We start from the raw sequence: 20,306 nt of genomic DNA on the forward strand, positions 1-20,306 counted from the left end.
CCTCCCACAAGGAAAATTTGGGTACCCAAAACTGTAACTCTATGCAATGTTATTTATACCTCATTAAAAACTAACATTTCAGGTGCATGGTATTTTGATAGTGGGTGTTCCCGTCATATGACGGGATCTAAAGAACACCTCATTGATTATCTTGAAGTTGCAAGTGGTCGGGTGACTTATGGAGGGGGTGCCAAAAGAAAAATTGTAGGCAAAGGGACTCTGAATGTTGACGGGCTTCCCATACTCCACAATGGTCTGCATGTGGAAGGACTTAACTCAAATCTAATAAGCATAAGTCAACTCTGTGATGATGATCTACATGTTAGATTCAATAAAGATAAGTGTGAAGTCATTAATAATGCGAATGTTTGTGTTATGACAGGAACCCGGTCTGCTGACAATTGCTATCTCGTGGGCGAAGGCGATGATTGTCGTAGTGCCAAGGTAAGCAACTTGGACCTATGGCATCAAAAACTAGGTCATGTAAGCTTCAAGACCCTGAAAAATCTGAGTAAGTATGAAGCTGTAAGAGGTATGCCCAATTTAAGTTCAAATAATGCTTATGTCTGTGGATCATGCCAAAAGGGAAAACAAACACGTGTTGCTCACCCGGTGTTGCTACACTTCGGGACAACACGTTGCCTTGAACTCCTGCACATGGATCTAATGTGACCAATAGAAGTTGAAAGCCTAGGCGGTAAGAAGTACTCATTTGTTTGTGTTGATGATTTTTCACGCTTCACTTGGGTAAGCTTCCTTAGAGAAAAATCTGAGACATTCGACGCCTTTAAAAAACTGCATGCAAGAATAACCAACTTATTTGATTTAAGTGTGGTTAAAATTAGAATTGATCATGGTAAGGAGTTTGAGAATTCCCACTTTTCATCCTTGTGTGACAAAAAGGGAATAACACATGAGTTTTCTGCTCCTAAAACTCCTCAAGAAAATGGAATAGCAGAAAGGAAAAATAGAACTCTTCAAAAAATGGCTCGGGTTATGCTTAGCTCCAAAAGTGTGTCAAAACGCTTTTGGGCCGAGGCTTTAAATACTGCATGTCATATTTCGAACCGAGTCTTTTTACGAAGGGGATCTACTATGGCCGCCTATGAAATTTTGATGGGAAGAAAACCAAACCTTAAATACTTTCATATCTTTGGTTGTGTTGGCTATGTATTGAATGATCGAGATCATCTTGCTAAACTTGACTCCAAAAGCGATAAATGTCTTTTTCTTGGATATTCTATGAATAGTAAAGCTTATCGTGTCTACAATTTGAGAACTAGAACAACGATGGAGTCAATCAATGTGGTATTTGATAATTGTGCTGATTTGACAGGGAAATCAAAAGACGATGATACTGAAGGACTGCGGGAAACTAATACTGGTGTTGAGACTGGTGTTAAGTCAAGTACGGCAACACCAAGCACAACACCATCTCAGGATCCTACAGAATCTGTGGAAAATGAAGAAGTTGAGGATGCAGTGATACTGAATGATGGGAAAGATATTCCTAGTAAAATTCAAAAGAATCACCCATCGTCACAGATCATTGGTGAGGTGCACGAGGATGTGCAAACAAGGAAAAAGGATAAGGTTGACTATCGAAAGATGATCGGTCTGGTATGTATCAGCTCCACATACTCTCAGGTTAGTCACTCCTGCTTTGTGTCATTAATTGAACCCAAAAATATAACCGAGGCACTTAAGGATGAATTTTGGGTAAATGCAATGCACGAAGAACTTGAGCAATTTGTGCGCAACGATGTGTGGGATTTGGTACCGAGCCTCCCAAATACTAATGTTATTGGAACAAAATGGATTTTTAAGAATAAGACTGATGAATCTGGTAACATTTGTTAGAAATAAAGCCCGGCTGGTAGCTCAAGGGTATACACAGGTTGAGGGCGTGGATTTTGATGAAACCTTCGCACATGTAGCCCGTATTGAGTCTGTTACTTTGCTATTGCTTGTCATATGCATATGAAATTGTACCAAATGGATGTTAAAAGCGCATTCTTAAATGGGATCTTAAATGAGGAAGCCTATGTAAGTCAACCAAAAGGATTTGAAGATCCACACAACTTCGACCATGTCTACAAACTGAAAAAGGCTCTGGATTGAAACAAGCTCCTCGAGCATGGTACGGTAGGTTGGCCGACTACTTGATTAACTTGGGCTTCAAACGAGGTGAGGTTGACAAAACCCTCTTTATTCAAAAACTCAAGCATGATATTCTGATTTGTCAAATTTATGTCATGTGGATGACATTATATTTGGTGCATCATCTCAAAATCTGGTTGATAAATTTGTAGATCGCATGTCCTCACAGTTTGAAATGAGTATGGTAGGGGAGTTGAATTTCTTTCTTGGATTACAAGTTAAGCAATTGCATGATGGTATTTTCATATGTCAATCCAAGTATGCAAAAATTCTGATCCAAAAATATCTCATCTTAAAGCTGTGAAACGCATACTGAGATACATTGCTGGGACTCTAGAGTTAGGTTTGTGGTACACAAGAGAAACAAACACTAATCTAGTGGGTTTTTCTGATGCTGAATGGGCTGGGGATCTAGATGATAGGAAGAGCACTTCAGGAGGATGTTTTTATCTAGGAAACAATCTAGTGTCATGGTACAGTAAAAAGCAAAATTGTGTGTCACTATCCACAGCCGAATCTGAATATGTCGCAGCAGCATGTTGTAGTTCGCAACTTGCTTGGATGAATCAAATGATAGAGGACTATGGCTTTCATAGTGACATGATGATAGTTTACTGTGACAACTCAAGTGCGATTGACATCTCTAAAAACCCTGTTCAACACTCTCGAACAAAACACATAGATATAAGACATCATTTCATTCGAGACTTGGTTGAAAAAGGAATAATTCGACTAGAGTTTGATAGAACTGAAAACCAGCTAGCCGATATATTCACGAAACCTTTAGACTTTGAGAGGTTTTTCAACCTTCGGAAATCTCTCAGCATGTGCATACAATAATCACACACATGTTGTCCCTGGTGTTGCCAACACCAAGGACAACACCTTTTTGCATGTCTGTTTTTAGAATACTAAGGCATGCTGCATGATCATAATCATCCTATTTTTGTGTCAAGTCTAAACAGTGAAGGCAATTTCTGGAAGGCACCCTCTGAGTGGTCATACTTCCAATCAACTGTTGAAGAGCAAATTATGTTTAATCCAAGGAATCGAGTAGTTGAGGATATTCATGGAAATCATGATTTTGTCCAATACGACAATGTGACTTGGGAAAAGTACGCATAAGGAGAAAAACAGAAAAGAGAAATATAATACGAAAAAGATTGGAAGAAAATGGAAAAAGCTACCTAGAAGAGTCCATTGAAGACCGTTCTTCTAGTGTGGGAGCTACCACTTCTAAGGCAAAATGGGAATGGAAAAAGCTACCTAGGAGAGCCCATTGAAGGCCGTTCTTCTAGAGTGGGAGCTACCATCCCTGGGTCAAATAAAAACTTTATGGAAGATTGACTTAAACTCAGTGGTGTTGCCAGGAGGTGTTGACCAACACCAAGTTTAAACACATCACATTTTATACATTGCCTGACATTTCGCTACATTCATCATATAAAGGCATAATTAGGTCATGCATATTATATTTTGTTTCGTGAAGTCATCAAAATAAGCTGGAGATCAGTATTGACAAATAACAGTTGATTAAAATCCTTTGAACCAAAATTTTGAAGTTTTGATTGTCTTGTGTTCTGTGGGTTACAAATCGAAGTGGGTCATCAGTGGTTTCTTTAAAATTCTGAAATTGAATCCGGGATAGAGGCAAACTGGATCCTTGTCGAATTTTTACCGTTGTCCCATGGTGAATCGGTTACTTTTGTTACCGTTACTATTGCGTCCCTTCGATTCAAATTGTTACCGTTGTTGCTAGGGTTTAAATACCCTGTTATTTGATTTCTCGTGAATTAATTTTCCCTCAGCCTTCACATTTCTCTGAACACTGTGTCTCACGATGACTCACTAATATTTGGTACTTCTCTGATTGTTTTTGTTCCAAAGCAAAATCATAATCGTTTATTCTCTCGTTTATATCCACAAGATATCCGGAGTGAAATGGAGGCAAGTCGTAGTGTTTCCCAACGGGAGACAACACCACCACCAACACCACCGCCTGAGAACCCTACCGACAATCCTCTGCAAATTGTGCATGTTCTCCCCCAGCCTGCTCCGCTTGAGGAAATTGCTCCAGGAGAACCTGGGAATCCATGGTACCAAGGCATGCCAATCGACTACGAAGCACTTAGACGGGCTTTTCCTCCACAGCGCTCAACCTTTCTTCGATGATCAAAAAGGCAGGCAGGGTATAGCCCCAATTTTGATGCCCCAAAGAAACCGCGGATGGCCACATACTTCACTCTGGACCCAGATTTTTCGTCCGGAGATGATTCGAATGATGATTCTTTTGAGTTGGTACATTGGAAGCGCTCTGCCCGTGTGAAGAAATCCGCTGCTCCGTCCATTTCCTCTGCTCCACCGCCTGTCGAATCTTCGGAAGTCAGGTTTTCCTCAGAGGACGAACAATCCCTAGCTGACTTCCTTAACAGCTTACGAGATGCAAAAACCAAGCGTGCTTCAGTACCTCAAAAGGATGAAGACCAACCAGAACCCTCTGATAATTCTTCATCTGAATCCGTAACTGAGTCTGAATCTCAAGAGTCTGGTGCTCCCTCTGGTAATTCGTTGACGTTGAGGCAGCTGCTGACGATGTTGGCACTGGTGCTGCACCGGGTGTTGACAACACTGTTGATGAAGACTACAACCTGGCCACTTCCTTCGCTCCTCAATTCTATTCCGAGACTGCTGTGGGCCAATGGTACCTGTACGCAGATAGGAATTTTGTTGAAGAACGCAACATTGATTTTGAGGCGTATGGAAGGTACAATCTCACCACGTTTCTCAACATCAGCAGGCTGAGTTCCACAGTGAACTCTGTAATGCCTTATGCTCGACGACCTGTTCTTGAATTCTATTGCAATCTGACCACCAGTGTTGGAGATAAAAGGTCAGTTAAGTACGGGCGTGTCTTTGTTCGGGATGTCATCTATGATTTTTCCCCGCACACTATCAATGACTTCTATCACACTCCTACCGACGACGATGTGGATGACCTGCCGCATATTGACTACATCACTTCGGTCATTACAGGAGGACTGATGACTCAGTACCCCCATCTCCCCGAGCGTCTAGCAGCCGCTAAACTGACATCCTTCTACTCAGTTCTCCACAAAACTGTCATACGCAATTGGACCCCATCTACAAATACTACAGTGGTCACTCGTCTTCAAGCTGTCACCCTCTTCACCATAGGCACGGGCCGGAATTTCAACTTTGGGCAGTTAGTGTTTTCTACTGTTATGTAGTTTGCTGAAGGGCAGTTGAAGTCTGTGACACTCCCGTATCCATCCCTAATTTTTGGTATCCTTGAATCCCAGGGATTTGTGAAAGCAGAGGATGAACATCTTATCGAAATTAGAGAACCCTTGAAAATTGCCTCCGCATATTTCAGAGAGACTAGGGTCCTCGATCTTCCCTGGTCCGCCACTGGGGTAACTACTAATGTTGGTTCTTCCGCTCCCTCATCTGCCACTGGGACTGCCCCTGCTATGGTCCCGGACATCGATGTTGGCCCAAGTGTTGGCCACACCGGCTCCTCTTCCTCTACACCAGCAGGGTTTATCAAGCTCACAACTGCTGATATCCATGCTCAAGTCGCCTTCGGTATTACACAGATTCAACAAGCCCGTGACACCATTGTTCTTGCCAACCAGCTGATCTCCCAATCAAATGCCACCATCTCCTATTTCGAAAATCAAATTGCTGCTTACAACATGTTACTTGGGGGAGGCGTGCATTCTGACCAAAAAGGGGGAGTATCTGATGATGATGATGATGATAGTATGGGTGGTGAGGAAACCAAAAGTGATGGTGCCGATGGAACTGCTGACAAGGCAGACTAAGTTTTTTTTTCTTTTGAATGCTAGTGTTTAGCTTTCGTATTTGCCTAGCTCCGTGTTTAGGTTGATTTTGTTCTCTCCATGATGTTAACACAAATGCAGGCATGTTTGTTTATCTTGTCTCCGCTTGACACTACCTGAGACTGTCATATGGTGTTGTGTGACAGTGTTTGCCAACACTAGCCACAACACTGTTACCCAGACGTAACAAATTCAGGGGGAGTTACACGAAAACAACTAAGGGGGAGTTATGCACTGTTGAATCATCACTTTTGGAAGTTTTGCCCAGAAATGCAAAAAAGGGGGAGATTGAAAGGAATCTGATTCCACACTTTTATTGATATGTTTATTTTTGTATTTCTAGATTATACAAATGATTTGTTTCCTTAGACATAGATTTTTTATTTTATGGAATGATTATACTCTGGGAAAATATCTATAGGATAGACCATATCTTGATAAGTGTTTGATACCTTTTAAACATTTTTGTTTCCTCGATTGTAGAGATAGAGGATCAAGGAAGATTGAGATGGAGAAATAAATAAGGAACGAGATCAATCAGTAGAGTCACGACCGCAAGAGAGAAAGAAGGAGGATCAGGCCGCAATATATGAAACTTCTTGAGCAGCTGCTTTGACGGATTGACGAGTTGCAGATAAAAGGACTCCTTGTGCTTTGGTTTATTTAATATATGCTCAGTCATAGCATCTAGTTTCGGTGTTAAACATTCAGTTGATACTGTTTTAATTCCTTGGTGTGTCAAGGAATTTAGTTTTGTTATTTCACTAGTATTGTTTTATGTGTCAACGATTTATATATTTTTCTAGTGAATTTGTTGCCTTGAGGCATCGCACAAGTATTCGTACTTGTGCATAATTGAATTCTGGTCTCTGGTTATTTTACTTAATTTATTCGTATTTTTGATCAATCAATTTCCGCTGCAGTGTTGTGTGACAGTGTTGCCAACACCGTAACACAACACCAAAATTCTGATTCATATTTAATCAATATTTCCTGTGAACTTATGCGCAACAGCTCTTACAGGGAGAAATAACCATGTTACACCAATTGATTCCCACAAGTAAAAGTAACAGTGGGATCATATCCTGCCAATTGATTAACGAACCTCAGATTTTAGATTACTTTGAGAATCAGAAATACCACACATAAAAAGTATCATTTTTTTTTCGTATCCAAAACGCTCGAAAGTTTTAAATTTTTGTTTTGACATTTAAAACTGTTCTTGAGCGTCGTATGATTTAAAACTATTCATAGGACGTTTAGAATATTTACCTTTGTGTTTTAAATACTGGACACCAAACTAATCTGGATTTTAAACGGAGACAGTCCTTCTTTTTTTTTTACGAGAAATCTACTGGAATCAACTACCTTCTTCAATCGCTTGGATCGGGTTCACGACCAGAAATTGGGTTCATCATATAAATCGCATTAGATATCTAAACAAAATTTGCGTCGAGAGTTTGTAGCCAAAATTCCCAAAATTCCGTCGACGTCGGGACAGCGGTGCAGTGGAAGAGGGCGACGGCCAATGGTGAGGGAGAGAGAGAGCGGACAAAATTTTGTGTGTAAAATATTTATAAGTTTTAATTCATGCTCAAATCAGGAATCCTATTTGAATCAGATACTGTAATTTCATTATTCAAAATCTATCATTTATTTATATTCTACTCTTGAAAATTCATTAAATTATTATCAACTTTTGATAATAAATATATTAATTCTTTAAATTAAATAATTTTTATTTAACTACTCAATTAAATAATTAATCTATTATAGACACTTTTAAAATGTTTCATGATAATTTTGCACTTATCAGTCATCACTACTAATATTATTATTTATTTAGTATGTTTTAAATTTACTAAATTAATAAATTCGAACTCATTATAACCTCAATTGACTATCAGAAAACACTGATACATCGATAGTACAAATCTCGTTCACATAATGAAAAATAAAAATTTCAAAGGACAAAATTTTTACTGATCCATATTTGGCAGCTGCCAGTTTTGTGAACTATTTCGCTAAAACATAAGGTTCCACTCTTCTCACTTGATTAGCTGTTAAGCTAACTTCCACATGGAATCAATTTATAAACTCTTTTATAAGTCATCTGTTTAATCTTCATCAAACTACAGTCGTCAAATTTAACTCATTGAACTTGACTATCTCAACGGAAACACAAAATCAAATACTTGTGTGACTTTCACTGGTTTAGGTATACAAATAGTCATTGGTTCACAATTTCATGTGTTCAGAACAACATTTGTTCTTATTCGAGCTTACTTTAATTAACTTCATTCTTTTCATCAACCCATTGAACAAGAATGTCTGAACTAAAGTCTGATTGCATCAATCGGATCATGGTAAGAGCTTCTAGTAGCATCGCCTCATTATCCCCTAGGTATCACTGATAGTGCCTGCAAAAACCTTAAGTTATGGTTTGCATACACTACGGTCTCGTCCCTTCAACTCATATATCCCAATCTAGTTTGAAACAATTGGTATATCGAGAGTTGCAAATGAATTAGATAATGATATGATATATCTTTGAGTAATAATAGTGACATCATATGTGAAGCTAGAAAAACACATTTCCCTAAATCACATATCATCATCTGACCAGAGACTCCTTGCACAATTAACTCATCAGATCACATATGATATCTTAAGTCATAGGTGAGCGGTGAATTCCCGACTACAATGCATTGGCTCCTGTGTATTTTGAAATTACGCACAACCTCGCTACACTATGACCCTCAATAGAGTGGGTAAACAGATCAAAGTGCATACTAGTACGTAGAGTCTCTACGTTGTGCTGTGTCAAATGACTAATGGTGTAAAACAATAACCGTAAATTATTCCACTGAATAAGTGATAACGACTTGGAAAGTTCGAGTGAGAGTTGTTCAGTGTATCATCAAATGATCACTCATCTGTATAAATGGATATCTTTACGCCCTTACTAATGAAACATGTCTTTTACATCACAAATGCTAGTCTCAAGCTCAACTGATATTTATCTTTATTTTATGTGGTTGAATCAACTAGAAGCATGTTTAGAATATATGGTACATTTCCTAACGAGTTTCATTATCTTACGTTGTGAGACAGACATCATGATACATATTGTATATTCAATGATTTTATCTATGCAGCTTGCGTTAGTATACAGATAAAATAAATGTCACAATTGGATTAAAATAAAAAACTGTTTTTACATAAAAGTCCTCGCTGGACACCTACTCTAACTATACTAGCTACCTACCATATGTGATCGCTAGACACCTACTCTAATAACATATGCTACCAATGAAGTCTCATACCTCATCCTATAGACATTTCATTATTGAAGCTCATACAGTTTTGACTTGTTGAAATGATGTCTGAAAGACAACTAAAAAGAGAAGAAAATAACGTCGACCAAAAAAATATAGGTATTGATTGTATTTATGTTTTAAAAAAGTCTTGAAATGATGTCTTAATGCTAAATATATTTCAAATTCACCACTTATTAATCTATATAAATGTAATAATAATTAAGATAAATTTGGAATACAAGATATGTGTCATTATGAATTCATCATTCCAATCAATTTCTCATCCAAGAAAAACCTTAATGAAATGTTGATAACGATTTCAAAATTATTTTGAGGGAGAGACTATGATGCACCAGAAATAAATCTCCAGTTGCAGTAAAATTCTTGGATTAATGTGGGCCCCGTATATTTTTATGTAGGGCCTACTAATCCAAGTGTCTGTTGTCCATCGGGTGTGGGCATAGTCTATATTATTTTGAGTTGTCTTCCATATGCCACATCCAAGATTCTCAAAATATTATCTTTGTTTGAATGACACTTAGGTATTGTTTGGTGTACATGATAAGAGTTTATTGATTTTTAATCTTTCACTTATCATGTGTTTGGTGTGCATGATTACGATTGTGATAAACCCGTTCAGCCCGCATCCGGCCCGCACTGTATACATTATTATCCTCTTGTTGGTGGTTATATAATCTTTTGGGGAGAAGGGATGATGTTTGATTAATTAAAATTTTCATTTATTAACCTAAAATTTAAAATAATTATAAATTCAACAAATTTAATAATATTTAAACATAATTTTTAATTTGACTATTATTATAAATAATTTAATTATTATTGATCATATTTTAATTATTATTATATTATTTTTAACCGTAATATTATAATTGTTATTAACCGTTATTTAATATTCAAATTGTATTACTATTTTAATTATCACAATAAATGCATATTAATATTTATGTTATTATCAAATTTTAATTATTTTCTATAATATTAATCGATTTTTTTGTTTTTTCCGGGAATTGAAATTAATGAAAATTTAATAATTAATATAATATTTAAATTTTATTTATAATTTTTTAAATAAATTAATTTTAGAAATTTTATTTATTTATTCAATCATTTTAAGAATATATATCTAATTAATATATGATGAGAGCATTTTAGTAATCATAATATAATTAACAAAAATAATCAAGCAAGTTAAAATCATGTCAAACATCATATAATTTATCATATGTGTTATTTATCCTTACTTTTTTATTTTATAATCACTCTTATTACATATTATTTATTTATCTTATCACACGAACCAAACGATGCCTTAGTGTCGACGTTGACATTTGGGATTCTCAAGTTATGCTCAGTGAATGAGTAACCTTATGAGTTTGGCAAACTTCTCTTAAAAGCTCGGACATATGCACTTGTCGGTCTTGTTAATTACTTAGCTTGTATAGGAGGCTGGAAGACTTTGGTAAGTATATATCCTCATATATATGTATCTAAGCTAGGGAAATCGGCGCGAATGCTATAATACGATATTCTTTTGGCCCGAGTGTTGAGGTCTGGAACACTCAGATTAAAACTCCACCAACTCGAACTGAGTGAGAACATCAAGTGGACAATTTGGAGTGACTAAGAATTTATTGGGTATAATAATTGTCTCTGTTTGGTATAACAATCGAAACGTGGTGTTTGTGTTGCACGGTTTAAAATGTTTGAGTTGCACCGTTACCACCAGCTATAACTTTTGATAAAACGGGAAACAAGTTCTCATGCGTCAAACTGTCTGTTGAAGTTACGCCGTTTGATTTTGTTGGCCAGGTGGACCGTAAAAGAATGATGTCAGATCTTAATGAGTAATAATGTCTCTGTTGGGGACATGCCGATGATAAGAAAAAAGTAAAGATATGAGATAACATCAGCAGATAGACATGCACATCCTCACACTCATGGGCCTAAACAACTTGATCCATTATCACTTACGTAATTGCATTTTGCGCTGTCATAAGTATTAAAAAAATAAAATTATTTTTTGACTAACCATTATAACTTTTGACCTAATAATATACAGTTATTCTTGACTTTTGGTCTGGTGGAAACTGAAGCAGTAAATTCATGGGTTTCGCATTCGGACTCGGACAGAACATATATATAAAATTTGGCACCTTTCGCTCCCGAGGGCCCTATATATTAATGTTATTGCACGAGGATTCACTGCAACTGAGCCAGGATCAGGTTTCTGATATTTATTATTGTGAATATAGATGAGTTTCCTGTAGACAAAATTTTAGTGTTGATCATTTTTTTATTGTAAAAGATTTAGAATACTAGAAAAAAAATTAGATATAATATTAAAATTTAAAACTTTAAGTATGTAATTTCAGGTTTCTTAATAACATAATAAAAAAAATGAAATTTTAGTCTTTATATTTTTTTGCGATTCTAGTTTTTCTATATTGTCTAATTTATGTCTTAATTCAATAGTTTGATTGTTCGTTTTTTTTTTTTTTACGATTTTGATCACTTTTTAGATGTGGTGTAGACGTGTCAGTGTAATATCAGCACTATCGAGAAAAAAAAAACTAAAATTTCCCGAAATTGAAATATACATGAGTAAAACACAATTTTAATAACATAAAGAACCAAAATTACCAAATGTGAAATTTCAGAAGAAAGATTATAAATATTTCCTAAAATAATTAACGAAGTAAGATAATTGTTTGTTGTTTACAAGATGATATATATCTTTAAATTGCATTTCTATTTAGTAATGCATTGATTAAATAAGTATTTAATGTCCATTAAGAGAAGGATAACCCTAATCAGTTTTCTATAAAATATGTTAACATATTATAATTTGTTAATAGATTTGTATCGATAAAATTATTGTAAGAACATAGCTGAGAGTTTGATAACCCTCTAATTATTATTTGAAAATAATTATTGTTTAAAAAACTTGTGTATGGTGTTTGTTGGTATGTGGTATATTGTGTTTTAACATAAAATGTATAAAAATATAAAAGGTTGTGTGTATCAGTTTTAAAAAATGTTGTCCCAAATGTTATAACACCTAGTCACAACACTCAGCGGAATAATATAACACACAAATAAATAACTTAAACCAAAATAAACAAAATTAATTGTTTATACTTGTGCGATGTCTCAAGGCAACTAATCATTACAAAACCAATTTCAGTTACAAAAACCAACACTAGTTATTTTAATGAAAAACCAATTTTCTCAACATGTTAAGAAAATAAACTGCTTTCTAAAACAATCAACAATATTAAAATGTATTCAAGAAAGCAAAGCACGGTGCCAAAAACTGGAGCAATAAAACTTGATCCTCGACCAACACTTCCACGCGTGTTGTCTGTAGATATCTCCAACAATCACGGCAATACGTGAAACAGCACTCTTCAAAACAACAATGTCATTGTGGATTATTTTTCTCTGAAAAACACGACGTGCAGGAGTGCAAAAGTAAGCAGCCACCAAACGTCCAAGCTTCAGTCAAAACGCCAAAGGTCAAAAGTCTTTTTCCTTAGCTTAGTTCTAATATTTATAGTTTTCTTCTCTCCTAGGGTTTATCTCAAAAAAAATCTTACAAAATATAAAAATCAAGAGTTTTATTATAAGTAAACTCTTTTTAAACAATGATAACATATCATAAAATCTTTATCATAAATATCATTATAGAAAAGTAAAATCTTTAATTCAATATTCCGCACAATCTTATCAATAAAAAAATTATATTTGAGAAAAAGATTATTTCGAAATAAATTATATCATGGAAATCAGGACTAATTTATTGTTGTCACTTTTAGGTTTCCTAATTGGGGAAAAAGCTGGGAAATCTCTATAATATTTTATTCTTGTTGATCAAATAATAATAGTTTAATATTATTAGCTAGCTAGCAACGTACATTAAAAAAAAGGGATACAGAATAAAATTTTTTATTTTTTTTTATGTACGGGACTGATTAAATAACCTTATATTTTTGGGGTAGTTATTACGACACTGGAGCATAATTTGTAAAAAGAAAATAAAGCGACGACATTTTAAGGGACAACCTACCAAAAGTGGAATTTTAATAACGTAAAGTATAAATATTAACAACAATGTTTCAAAAAATACAGAAATATTTAATTTTTATTCTTTTGGGTTTATATTTTCCTCTGTTTTTTTTTATATTGAGGATAAAAAAGAATTATTGTATAGACTTAAACTTTTTGGAAAATAACATTTAAAACTCAATAATTTATTACATTTTGGTCTCCCGCTAGGGATCTCAAAATGGGATGGCAAGATGCCAACTGCAACCCTGCCTCAATCCACCCCACCATTTTTGCATACCACTTAAAAATTGACAACTCAGCCAACCTATCTTCGATTGCAGGTTAGACGGGCCGACCCACCTATTTTTAAATAAATTGTAAAATATTAATAATTTTTTTTAATAAAAAATACTAAAAACATTTGAAATTCTAAGAAAATAAATAAAAATTCTTCATCAAATAGTTAAACCAATATTTAAATTTATTTTTTTAATAAATTAATAAAGTATAAATTTAATTTGTTTAATAAAATATGAAAAAAAAACTAAAGAAATATTACAAATTTAATTATCATTAAAATTCATTAAAATTAAGTCAAATAAAACTTAAAAATATCTATATAAAAACACTTAAAATCTCATCCTAACCCACAACCCGCGCGAGCTCATTCTGTTTGGCCCGCCTCCAAATGGGTTTAGATTTCCCAAACCTTGCTCGCCACATTTTTATGGCGGGGTGGCCGACCTGGCGAGCACAGCTCAACTTGACAACTCTGGTTTCAGCTTATTAAGTCGTCAAACTTTGGTCTTGATGCATTGACTTCTATGTTTTGGTTATTTTGGTCCAATGGCAGATGTGACACTCGATGCGTATACATTTTTTTCACCCAAGCATATCAACAATTTTCGATGTTACGACAGTATTGTTCAACGCTACGCCAGCACATTTCGGTGTTACATCAACAATATAGTGAAATAAGAGTAAAGACAAAAAATCAAAGTTATTTCACCAAATCTAAACTTTGATTATTCATTTGACTAAAACTCAAAATTGGATAAGTTAATTGACTAAAATATTTATCTTTTAGTTACATATAGTTACGTTAATGTACACAAATAAGCTAAACAAAGATAAATATCGTTCAAATATAATTGTAAATGAAAATTCTAGTTAACTTGGGATAAATTATGTTATTTAGGATTTGAACTTAACTTAAATTATTGTTTTAATTAAATTATCGAGTATAACATAATTTGATTTAAGATATTTTTTTATTGATTTACTAATCTCTCTTTTTTATAGGAACTTTATTTGTTTTTAAAGCTTATTTATTGTGAAACAATTGAAAAGAGCAAGACATTATAATTGAATCTCTTCAAAATCTTGCTAGCTTCAAGTAAAATAAGCACAAAGAATAAGAAACTTCATGAAGAAATTTCACTTTCATAAACACACACACACTTATTTTTATTATATTCTCCATTGACTCCCTATTATGGAACTTGAAACCCTACCAATATATGAGGTTCAAAATTCTTGTTTCCGATCCCAATATCTTATAGTGGATCTAGCCACTAAGCACTAATCCATATATATATACACAATATTATATATATGTCTTTTGTGAAGTGGTCTCACATATCTTTATTCGTGAGAAAAATCAACCATACCGATATTTATAATAATAAACAATATGTTTGACATAAAAAGTATTATTTTTTATGGGTCACATAAATAAGATATATGTCTCACAAAATTGACTTACGAGACCGTCTCACAAAATTTTTTGTGTAGATGTGTGTGAATATATTAATTAGTTGTTGGTATAAATTTGTGGGTCATGTATTGTAAGAATATATAGATTGATTGATCTTTAACTTAGTGCAACTTGAATAATAGTAGAAAAATACCACTATATCAAATCCATCATTTAATAGTATATAAATAAAATGAAAAAATATGTAATCCAGAAAAAAAAAATTGAAGATAATTTTTTTTTAAAAAAAAAAGTCATGATAAGGACATCATTTTTTAACATGGGGAGGAAGCACTTGCAAGCTAGGTGAAACATAATCGCTTTCAGATCTTATGGCAAAAAAATTTAAGATAATTTGTAGATATGTAGAAGAATGAGTACGGATTCGATGGATTGATAATAAATTTCATACTTATTATTTTTATTATTAATCATTTTCCTTAACCTATAAGGTTTGACATAATATATGGATGTAGAAAAATGTCAATTTAGATCATATCGTAACTCAAACATTATGATTTAATTGTCATAATTTGATGAAATGTCATGCATTATATGGTTTGTCACAATCCCGGAAAAGTAATATCGGTCTTGCATATTTATATTTTCTCAACTTCGGTTTTCACATTATCAAATTTTAGACGTAGACCGCAATATCTTTGGTTTTTTTCTTTTTTACAATTTTGATCATTTTTACATTGTGAATCTAACGTGACAACATGACATTCATGTGTGTAATGTCATGTGTGCAATGTCACATCATTATTTTCCGTAAAAGAAGGATTGAAATTGTCAAAAAATAAAGATATCATATTAAGACTCAATTTCGACAAAATAAATGATCAAAAATATAAACATAAAAGACGAAAAGTATACTTCTATATCACAATCCAAATCTTAAATCCAAAAATACAGCCATAACCTATTAATCATATATATTAAGAAAAATAAATTATCAAAGAGATAACAACGCTTTGATAAACATATCATTCAAAAATGTATATCATGGCCGGTCTTAATTTATTTGGAGTTTAATTATGTTATGTTTTTCTTGCAACCATTAATTATAAGGACAAAATACAATCTATAAAATCAATTAAATGAAGATACACTATAACGGACATCAGCGTCATCGTATATATATATATATGTGTGTGTGTGTGTGTGTGTGTGTGTGTGTGTGTGTGTGAGTGTGTGTGTGGGGACCCGGACGCTAATCATCTTTTTACTCATCATTAGGATCAATATACTAATCAAGTAATTAGGGCCATAAAATTTTTTTCTTTAAAATGCGGAACTTAATGAAATCAATCTAATATACATACCAGTATATAAGTACAAGTCTTGTACAACATACATTCAAATTAAACTAAGGTTCAACTACTATATATTCAGTGCTGAAACATATCTACAGCAAAGTCCGGAATCATCACTCTAATCTCGATCTCTTATCCTCTTCATGACTCTGATCATGTCCCACCTGTTGTCATGCACACATACAAATACGACAACAGCCGGATAACTCCGGTGAGAATAAATCTTAGTGTAAACATGTATACATGCAATCATATAAAAACATATATAACAGCATGAAACAGATATCAATACATGTATCATAATCTAAAAACATGAATCGATATAAAAATGTAATAAATACATGAATCGTAATCTACGAATACAAATCTGTAAATCAAACTCTTGACTCGATCTCTTAGACTCGACTCATCTCTCATCTAGGGATCCCGATCTGAATAAGAACGTAACAAATCTCCCACCTACTCTACCGTTCGCGGTGGCGGTACGTTCCTATTCCTGGACTTTGGTCTGCTCTATATCGAATAGTCAGCAATAAGGACTGTTCTGCCTCTTAAGCACATCGATATACCAAACGTCCAGTGTCTTGCCACATCCGCCAAAGACTTGGCACTTCAGCCAATCCTATTCTGACAATGTGCAATGGGCCAGTGACTAATCTGTCACAATCTAGCCCCTCTGTCAGTGACTCTCACTCCATAGCTATCTGCTATACACTGCTTTTCTATACATCAATAGAATAAGCATACTCAGGTAGAGAATACAAAAGTATGCAACCAATCAGCCAAAGACTAGGCACATCTGCCCATGACTCAATATATGCTCTGCTATAAATCAATAGATTAAGCACATCAATTTCAGGAATCACAAACATCCATGCAATAAGTAAAGTATGTGGTTTAGGGAAACTAGAGTCCAATCTGACTCAAGTTAATCTCCCGGTTAACATTGACTTATACCTTTCTTTCTGTCGAAGTCTCGAACTCAAAGCTTGTCAATACTCAATCTGGAAATGACAATATCGATAAGTATAATATCAATACACAACTCAATCAATATGAGATATAATCAGAACTCAATCTAATTATGTTTCAACGGCATAACTGCACAATCTCGATATACCCAGCAATACAAATATCAACAGATATCAATCTCAGCTCATAATCGATCGATAAACATAATCTGATACCAAATCCGTATATTCTCAAACAAATCAAATCTGATAATTCATAACAGTTCCATACGATATCTGTTCTTCAATCCGGTTTCGATTATACGATGTCTAATATCTCAAGAACAACATATATCAATCATAGCTGATTCCTTCAATATCATATTTTCAAATCATATCAAAACATAAAAAAACTTACGTCCAGTTGTAGCTGTCGACGAGAGGAACACGGTACCGTGTCCGGATTCAAAATCGGATACACGGATATTGCACAATCACAATTCTAGCACATAAAGAAACTTCGAGGGAATTTCAGAAAGTTGCTCGGTTTCCTTCAAAAATGGCTGAATGAAGGAAATATTAGATATAGCTCGTGCATGCCAAGAACAAGTGGCGAGTTTTCATTTTGCATGCCGCGCACATATGCGCGTCCAAGGCCCGCGCATATGCGCCGGAAGGTCTGCCCGGCATTTCTGCATATAAGCACATCGCGCATATGCGCGCCCCTTCACCGCGCACATGTGCCACAAGTTCTGTACCAAAGTTTCATTCGACGCGCATATGCGCGCCTTCCTTCGCGCACATGCGCCAAAAGTTATGTAATTATGTTTATCCCTTCGCGCATATGCGCGCTCAGTCTCACGCACATGCGCCCAAAACTCTGTCTATGCACTCCGACTACTGGTCTCTTCGTGCATGTGCGCGCACATCGTCGCCCATATGCGCCGAGAACTCTGTCCCAGCAATTGTCTTCCCGCACAGCTCGCGCATATGTGCGCCTCATCTCCGCGCATATGGGCGAGGTGTTCTGCCTCGCACTTCAGCAAAGCTCCCACTATTTTCTTTGCCACATCTTTTCTACTTCCTTTCAACTTTTCTACAATCACAGCAGGAATTCATTGATGATTAGTATCTAATTCCATTGCTAATAATTCCAGGCCTTACATTTCTCCCCCTCTAAGACATGATTTCGTCCTCGAAATCTCAGGAAATTCATATCACAGGCAATCAAATCAAATGTAATAACAGAAGGACAGAAATAACAGAAGGTAAAATAAATACTCACATCAGAGAAATAATTCTGTGAACTCATGTTTCATGTCTGATTCAGTCTCCCAATTAGTTTCTTCAATGTCATAACGACTCAATTGAACTTTCATCAGAGGAATAATCTTCATTCTTTGTTGAATCAGTTTCATTTTCTATGTTATATCTCGAATCATATCACAGTCCAATATCAAGTACCTCAGAGATATTATCACAATAAAGAGGAAATCTGCACTTCTTGCCGTACAACGCTTCGAACGGTGTCATCTCTATATTCGTCTGATAGCTATTGTTGTACGAAAACTCGCATAAATGCAAAGATTCTTGCCAATTAGTGCCAAAATCCAGCACTACAGCTCTAAGTATATCCTCCTATGTCTGAATATTCCATTCTGACTGTCCTTCTGTCTGAGGATGAAATGCAGTACTAAAGTGCAATATAGTACCTAGAGTCTGCTGCAAATTGTGCCAAAAGTGAGAAATAAACTGAGGATCACAGTCTGATATAATAAACTTTGGCACATCATGCAACTTGACCATTTCTCTGACATAAATCTATGCCATCTGGTCATATCTATACGTCATCTTGTACGAAAATAACACGTACTAAGTTAGTCAATCTGTCCATACGATCCAAATCACATTGCAATCTCGGGAGGAATGCGGTAGCTTCATCACGAAATCCCTGGAAATGTGATCTCATTTCCATCCAAGAATCGATGAGCCATATCACACATCTCCTGGTTTCTTCTTTTTTGTCTTCATCTGTCGGCAATTCAGACATTTCAGTACAGACTCTGTCAAATCTGATCTCATCTGTTTCTACCAAAATCTGTCTTTTCACTTCATCATACCTCGTTTTGTCATCAGAATGAATGTTGAATCGATTATGGTGCACTTCTGACAATATATGTCGTTTCAAATCTGAACATCTGATACAACAAATCGATTATTCAAATACCATATCGATAGTTCTGCCTATTCTGATCATGGCTTCAACTGTGCTTAGATCAATTGCTATACTATCTTCAGATATAACATGCCCAAATAAATCTGTCTCAATATACAACATCTCAGTTCTCAGAATATTTAATATCATCTTCAAATGTTCGATTCAATCAGTCATATGCTTCGAATATATCAAAATATCATAGATAAAACGAGCATAAAATCATCAAAATACGTCTGAACATAAGGTTCATCAACTTACCATGAGTTTTCAATTCTTTCAATTCAATCAGTATTCTTCTGTACGGAGTTCTAGAAATAGGAACAGTACCTGGCATGAGGCAACCCGGAATCTCATCTGGGAACCAATAGCACTTCTCATGTCACTGGCAAATCAGCCTTTAGCGATTTCAGTACATCAACTGACTACATAAGGAATTCCCTCTGTTCCTTTCTTAATCATCGAGTCAGAGAGGATACGGATATCAAAGGAATTCCAAATCTAAAATCCTTACTATAAAATGTTCATTTTTCGGCCATTTCAGGTCCGAATCTTGCCATCTTCTGGAATCAGTCTACGGTAACTTTGTACTTGATCAGCATAGCAATATCAGTCATGCAATCAGAATCAGACAACACAAGTACAACACAAGCTAACT

General features: G+C 35.0%; 1 protein-coding gene across 1 annotated transcript; it reads left to right on the forward strand.

Annotated features, from left to right (window-relative positions):
• The first annotated feature begins 1,095 nt into the window (after positions 1 to 1,095).
• LOC142528479 (uncharacterized) lies at positions 1,096 to 1,860 on the forward strand. The gene has a single exon (XM_075633528.1). It carries the CDS (start codon positions 1,096 to 1,098, stop codon positions 1,858 to 1,860), a length of 765 nt encoding a protein of 254 aa, XP_075489643.1.
• The last annotated feature ends 18,446 nt before the right edge of the window (positions 1,861 to 20,306 follow it).

The sequence above is a fragment of the Primulina tabacum genome, chromosome 16 (assembly GCF_025594145.1).
Source record: "Primulina tabacum isolate GXHZ01 chromosome 16, ASM2559414v2, whole genome shotgun sequence".
Lineage (NCBI taxonomy): Eukaryota > Viridiplantae > Streptophyta > Magnoliopsida > Lamiales > Gesneriaceae > Primulina > Primulina tabacum.

Bases quoted from the DNA above. Each gene is read 5' to 3' on its own strand.
- LOC142528479 (XM_075633528.1), top strand. From the start codon at position 1,096: ATGGCCGCCTATGAAATTTTGATGGGAAGAAAACCAAACCTTAAATAC.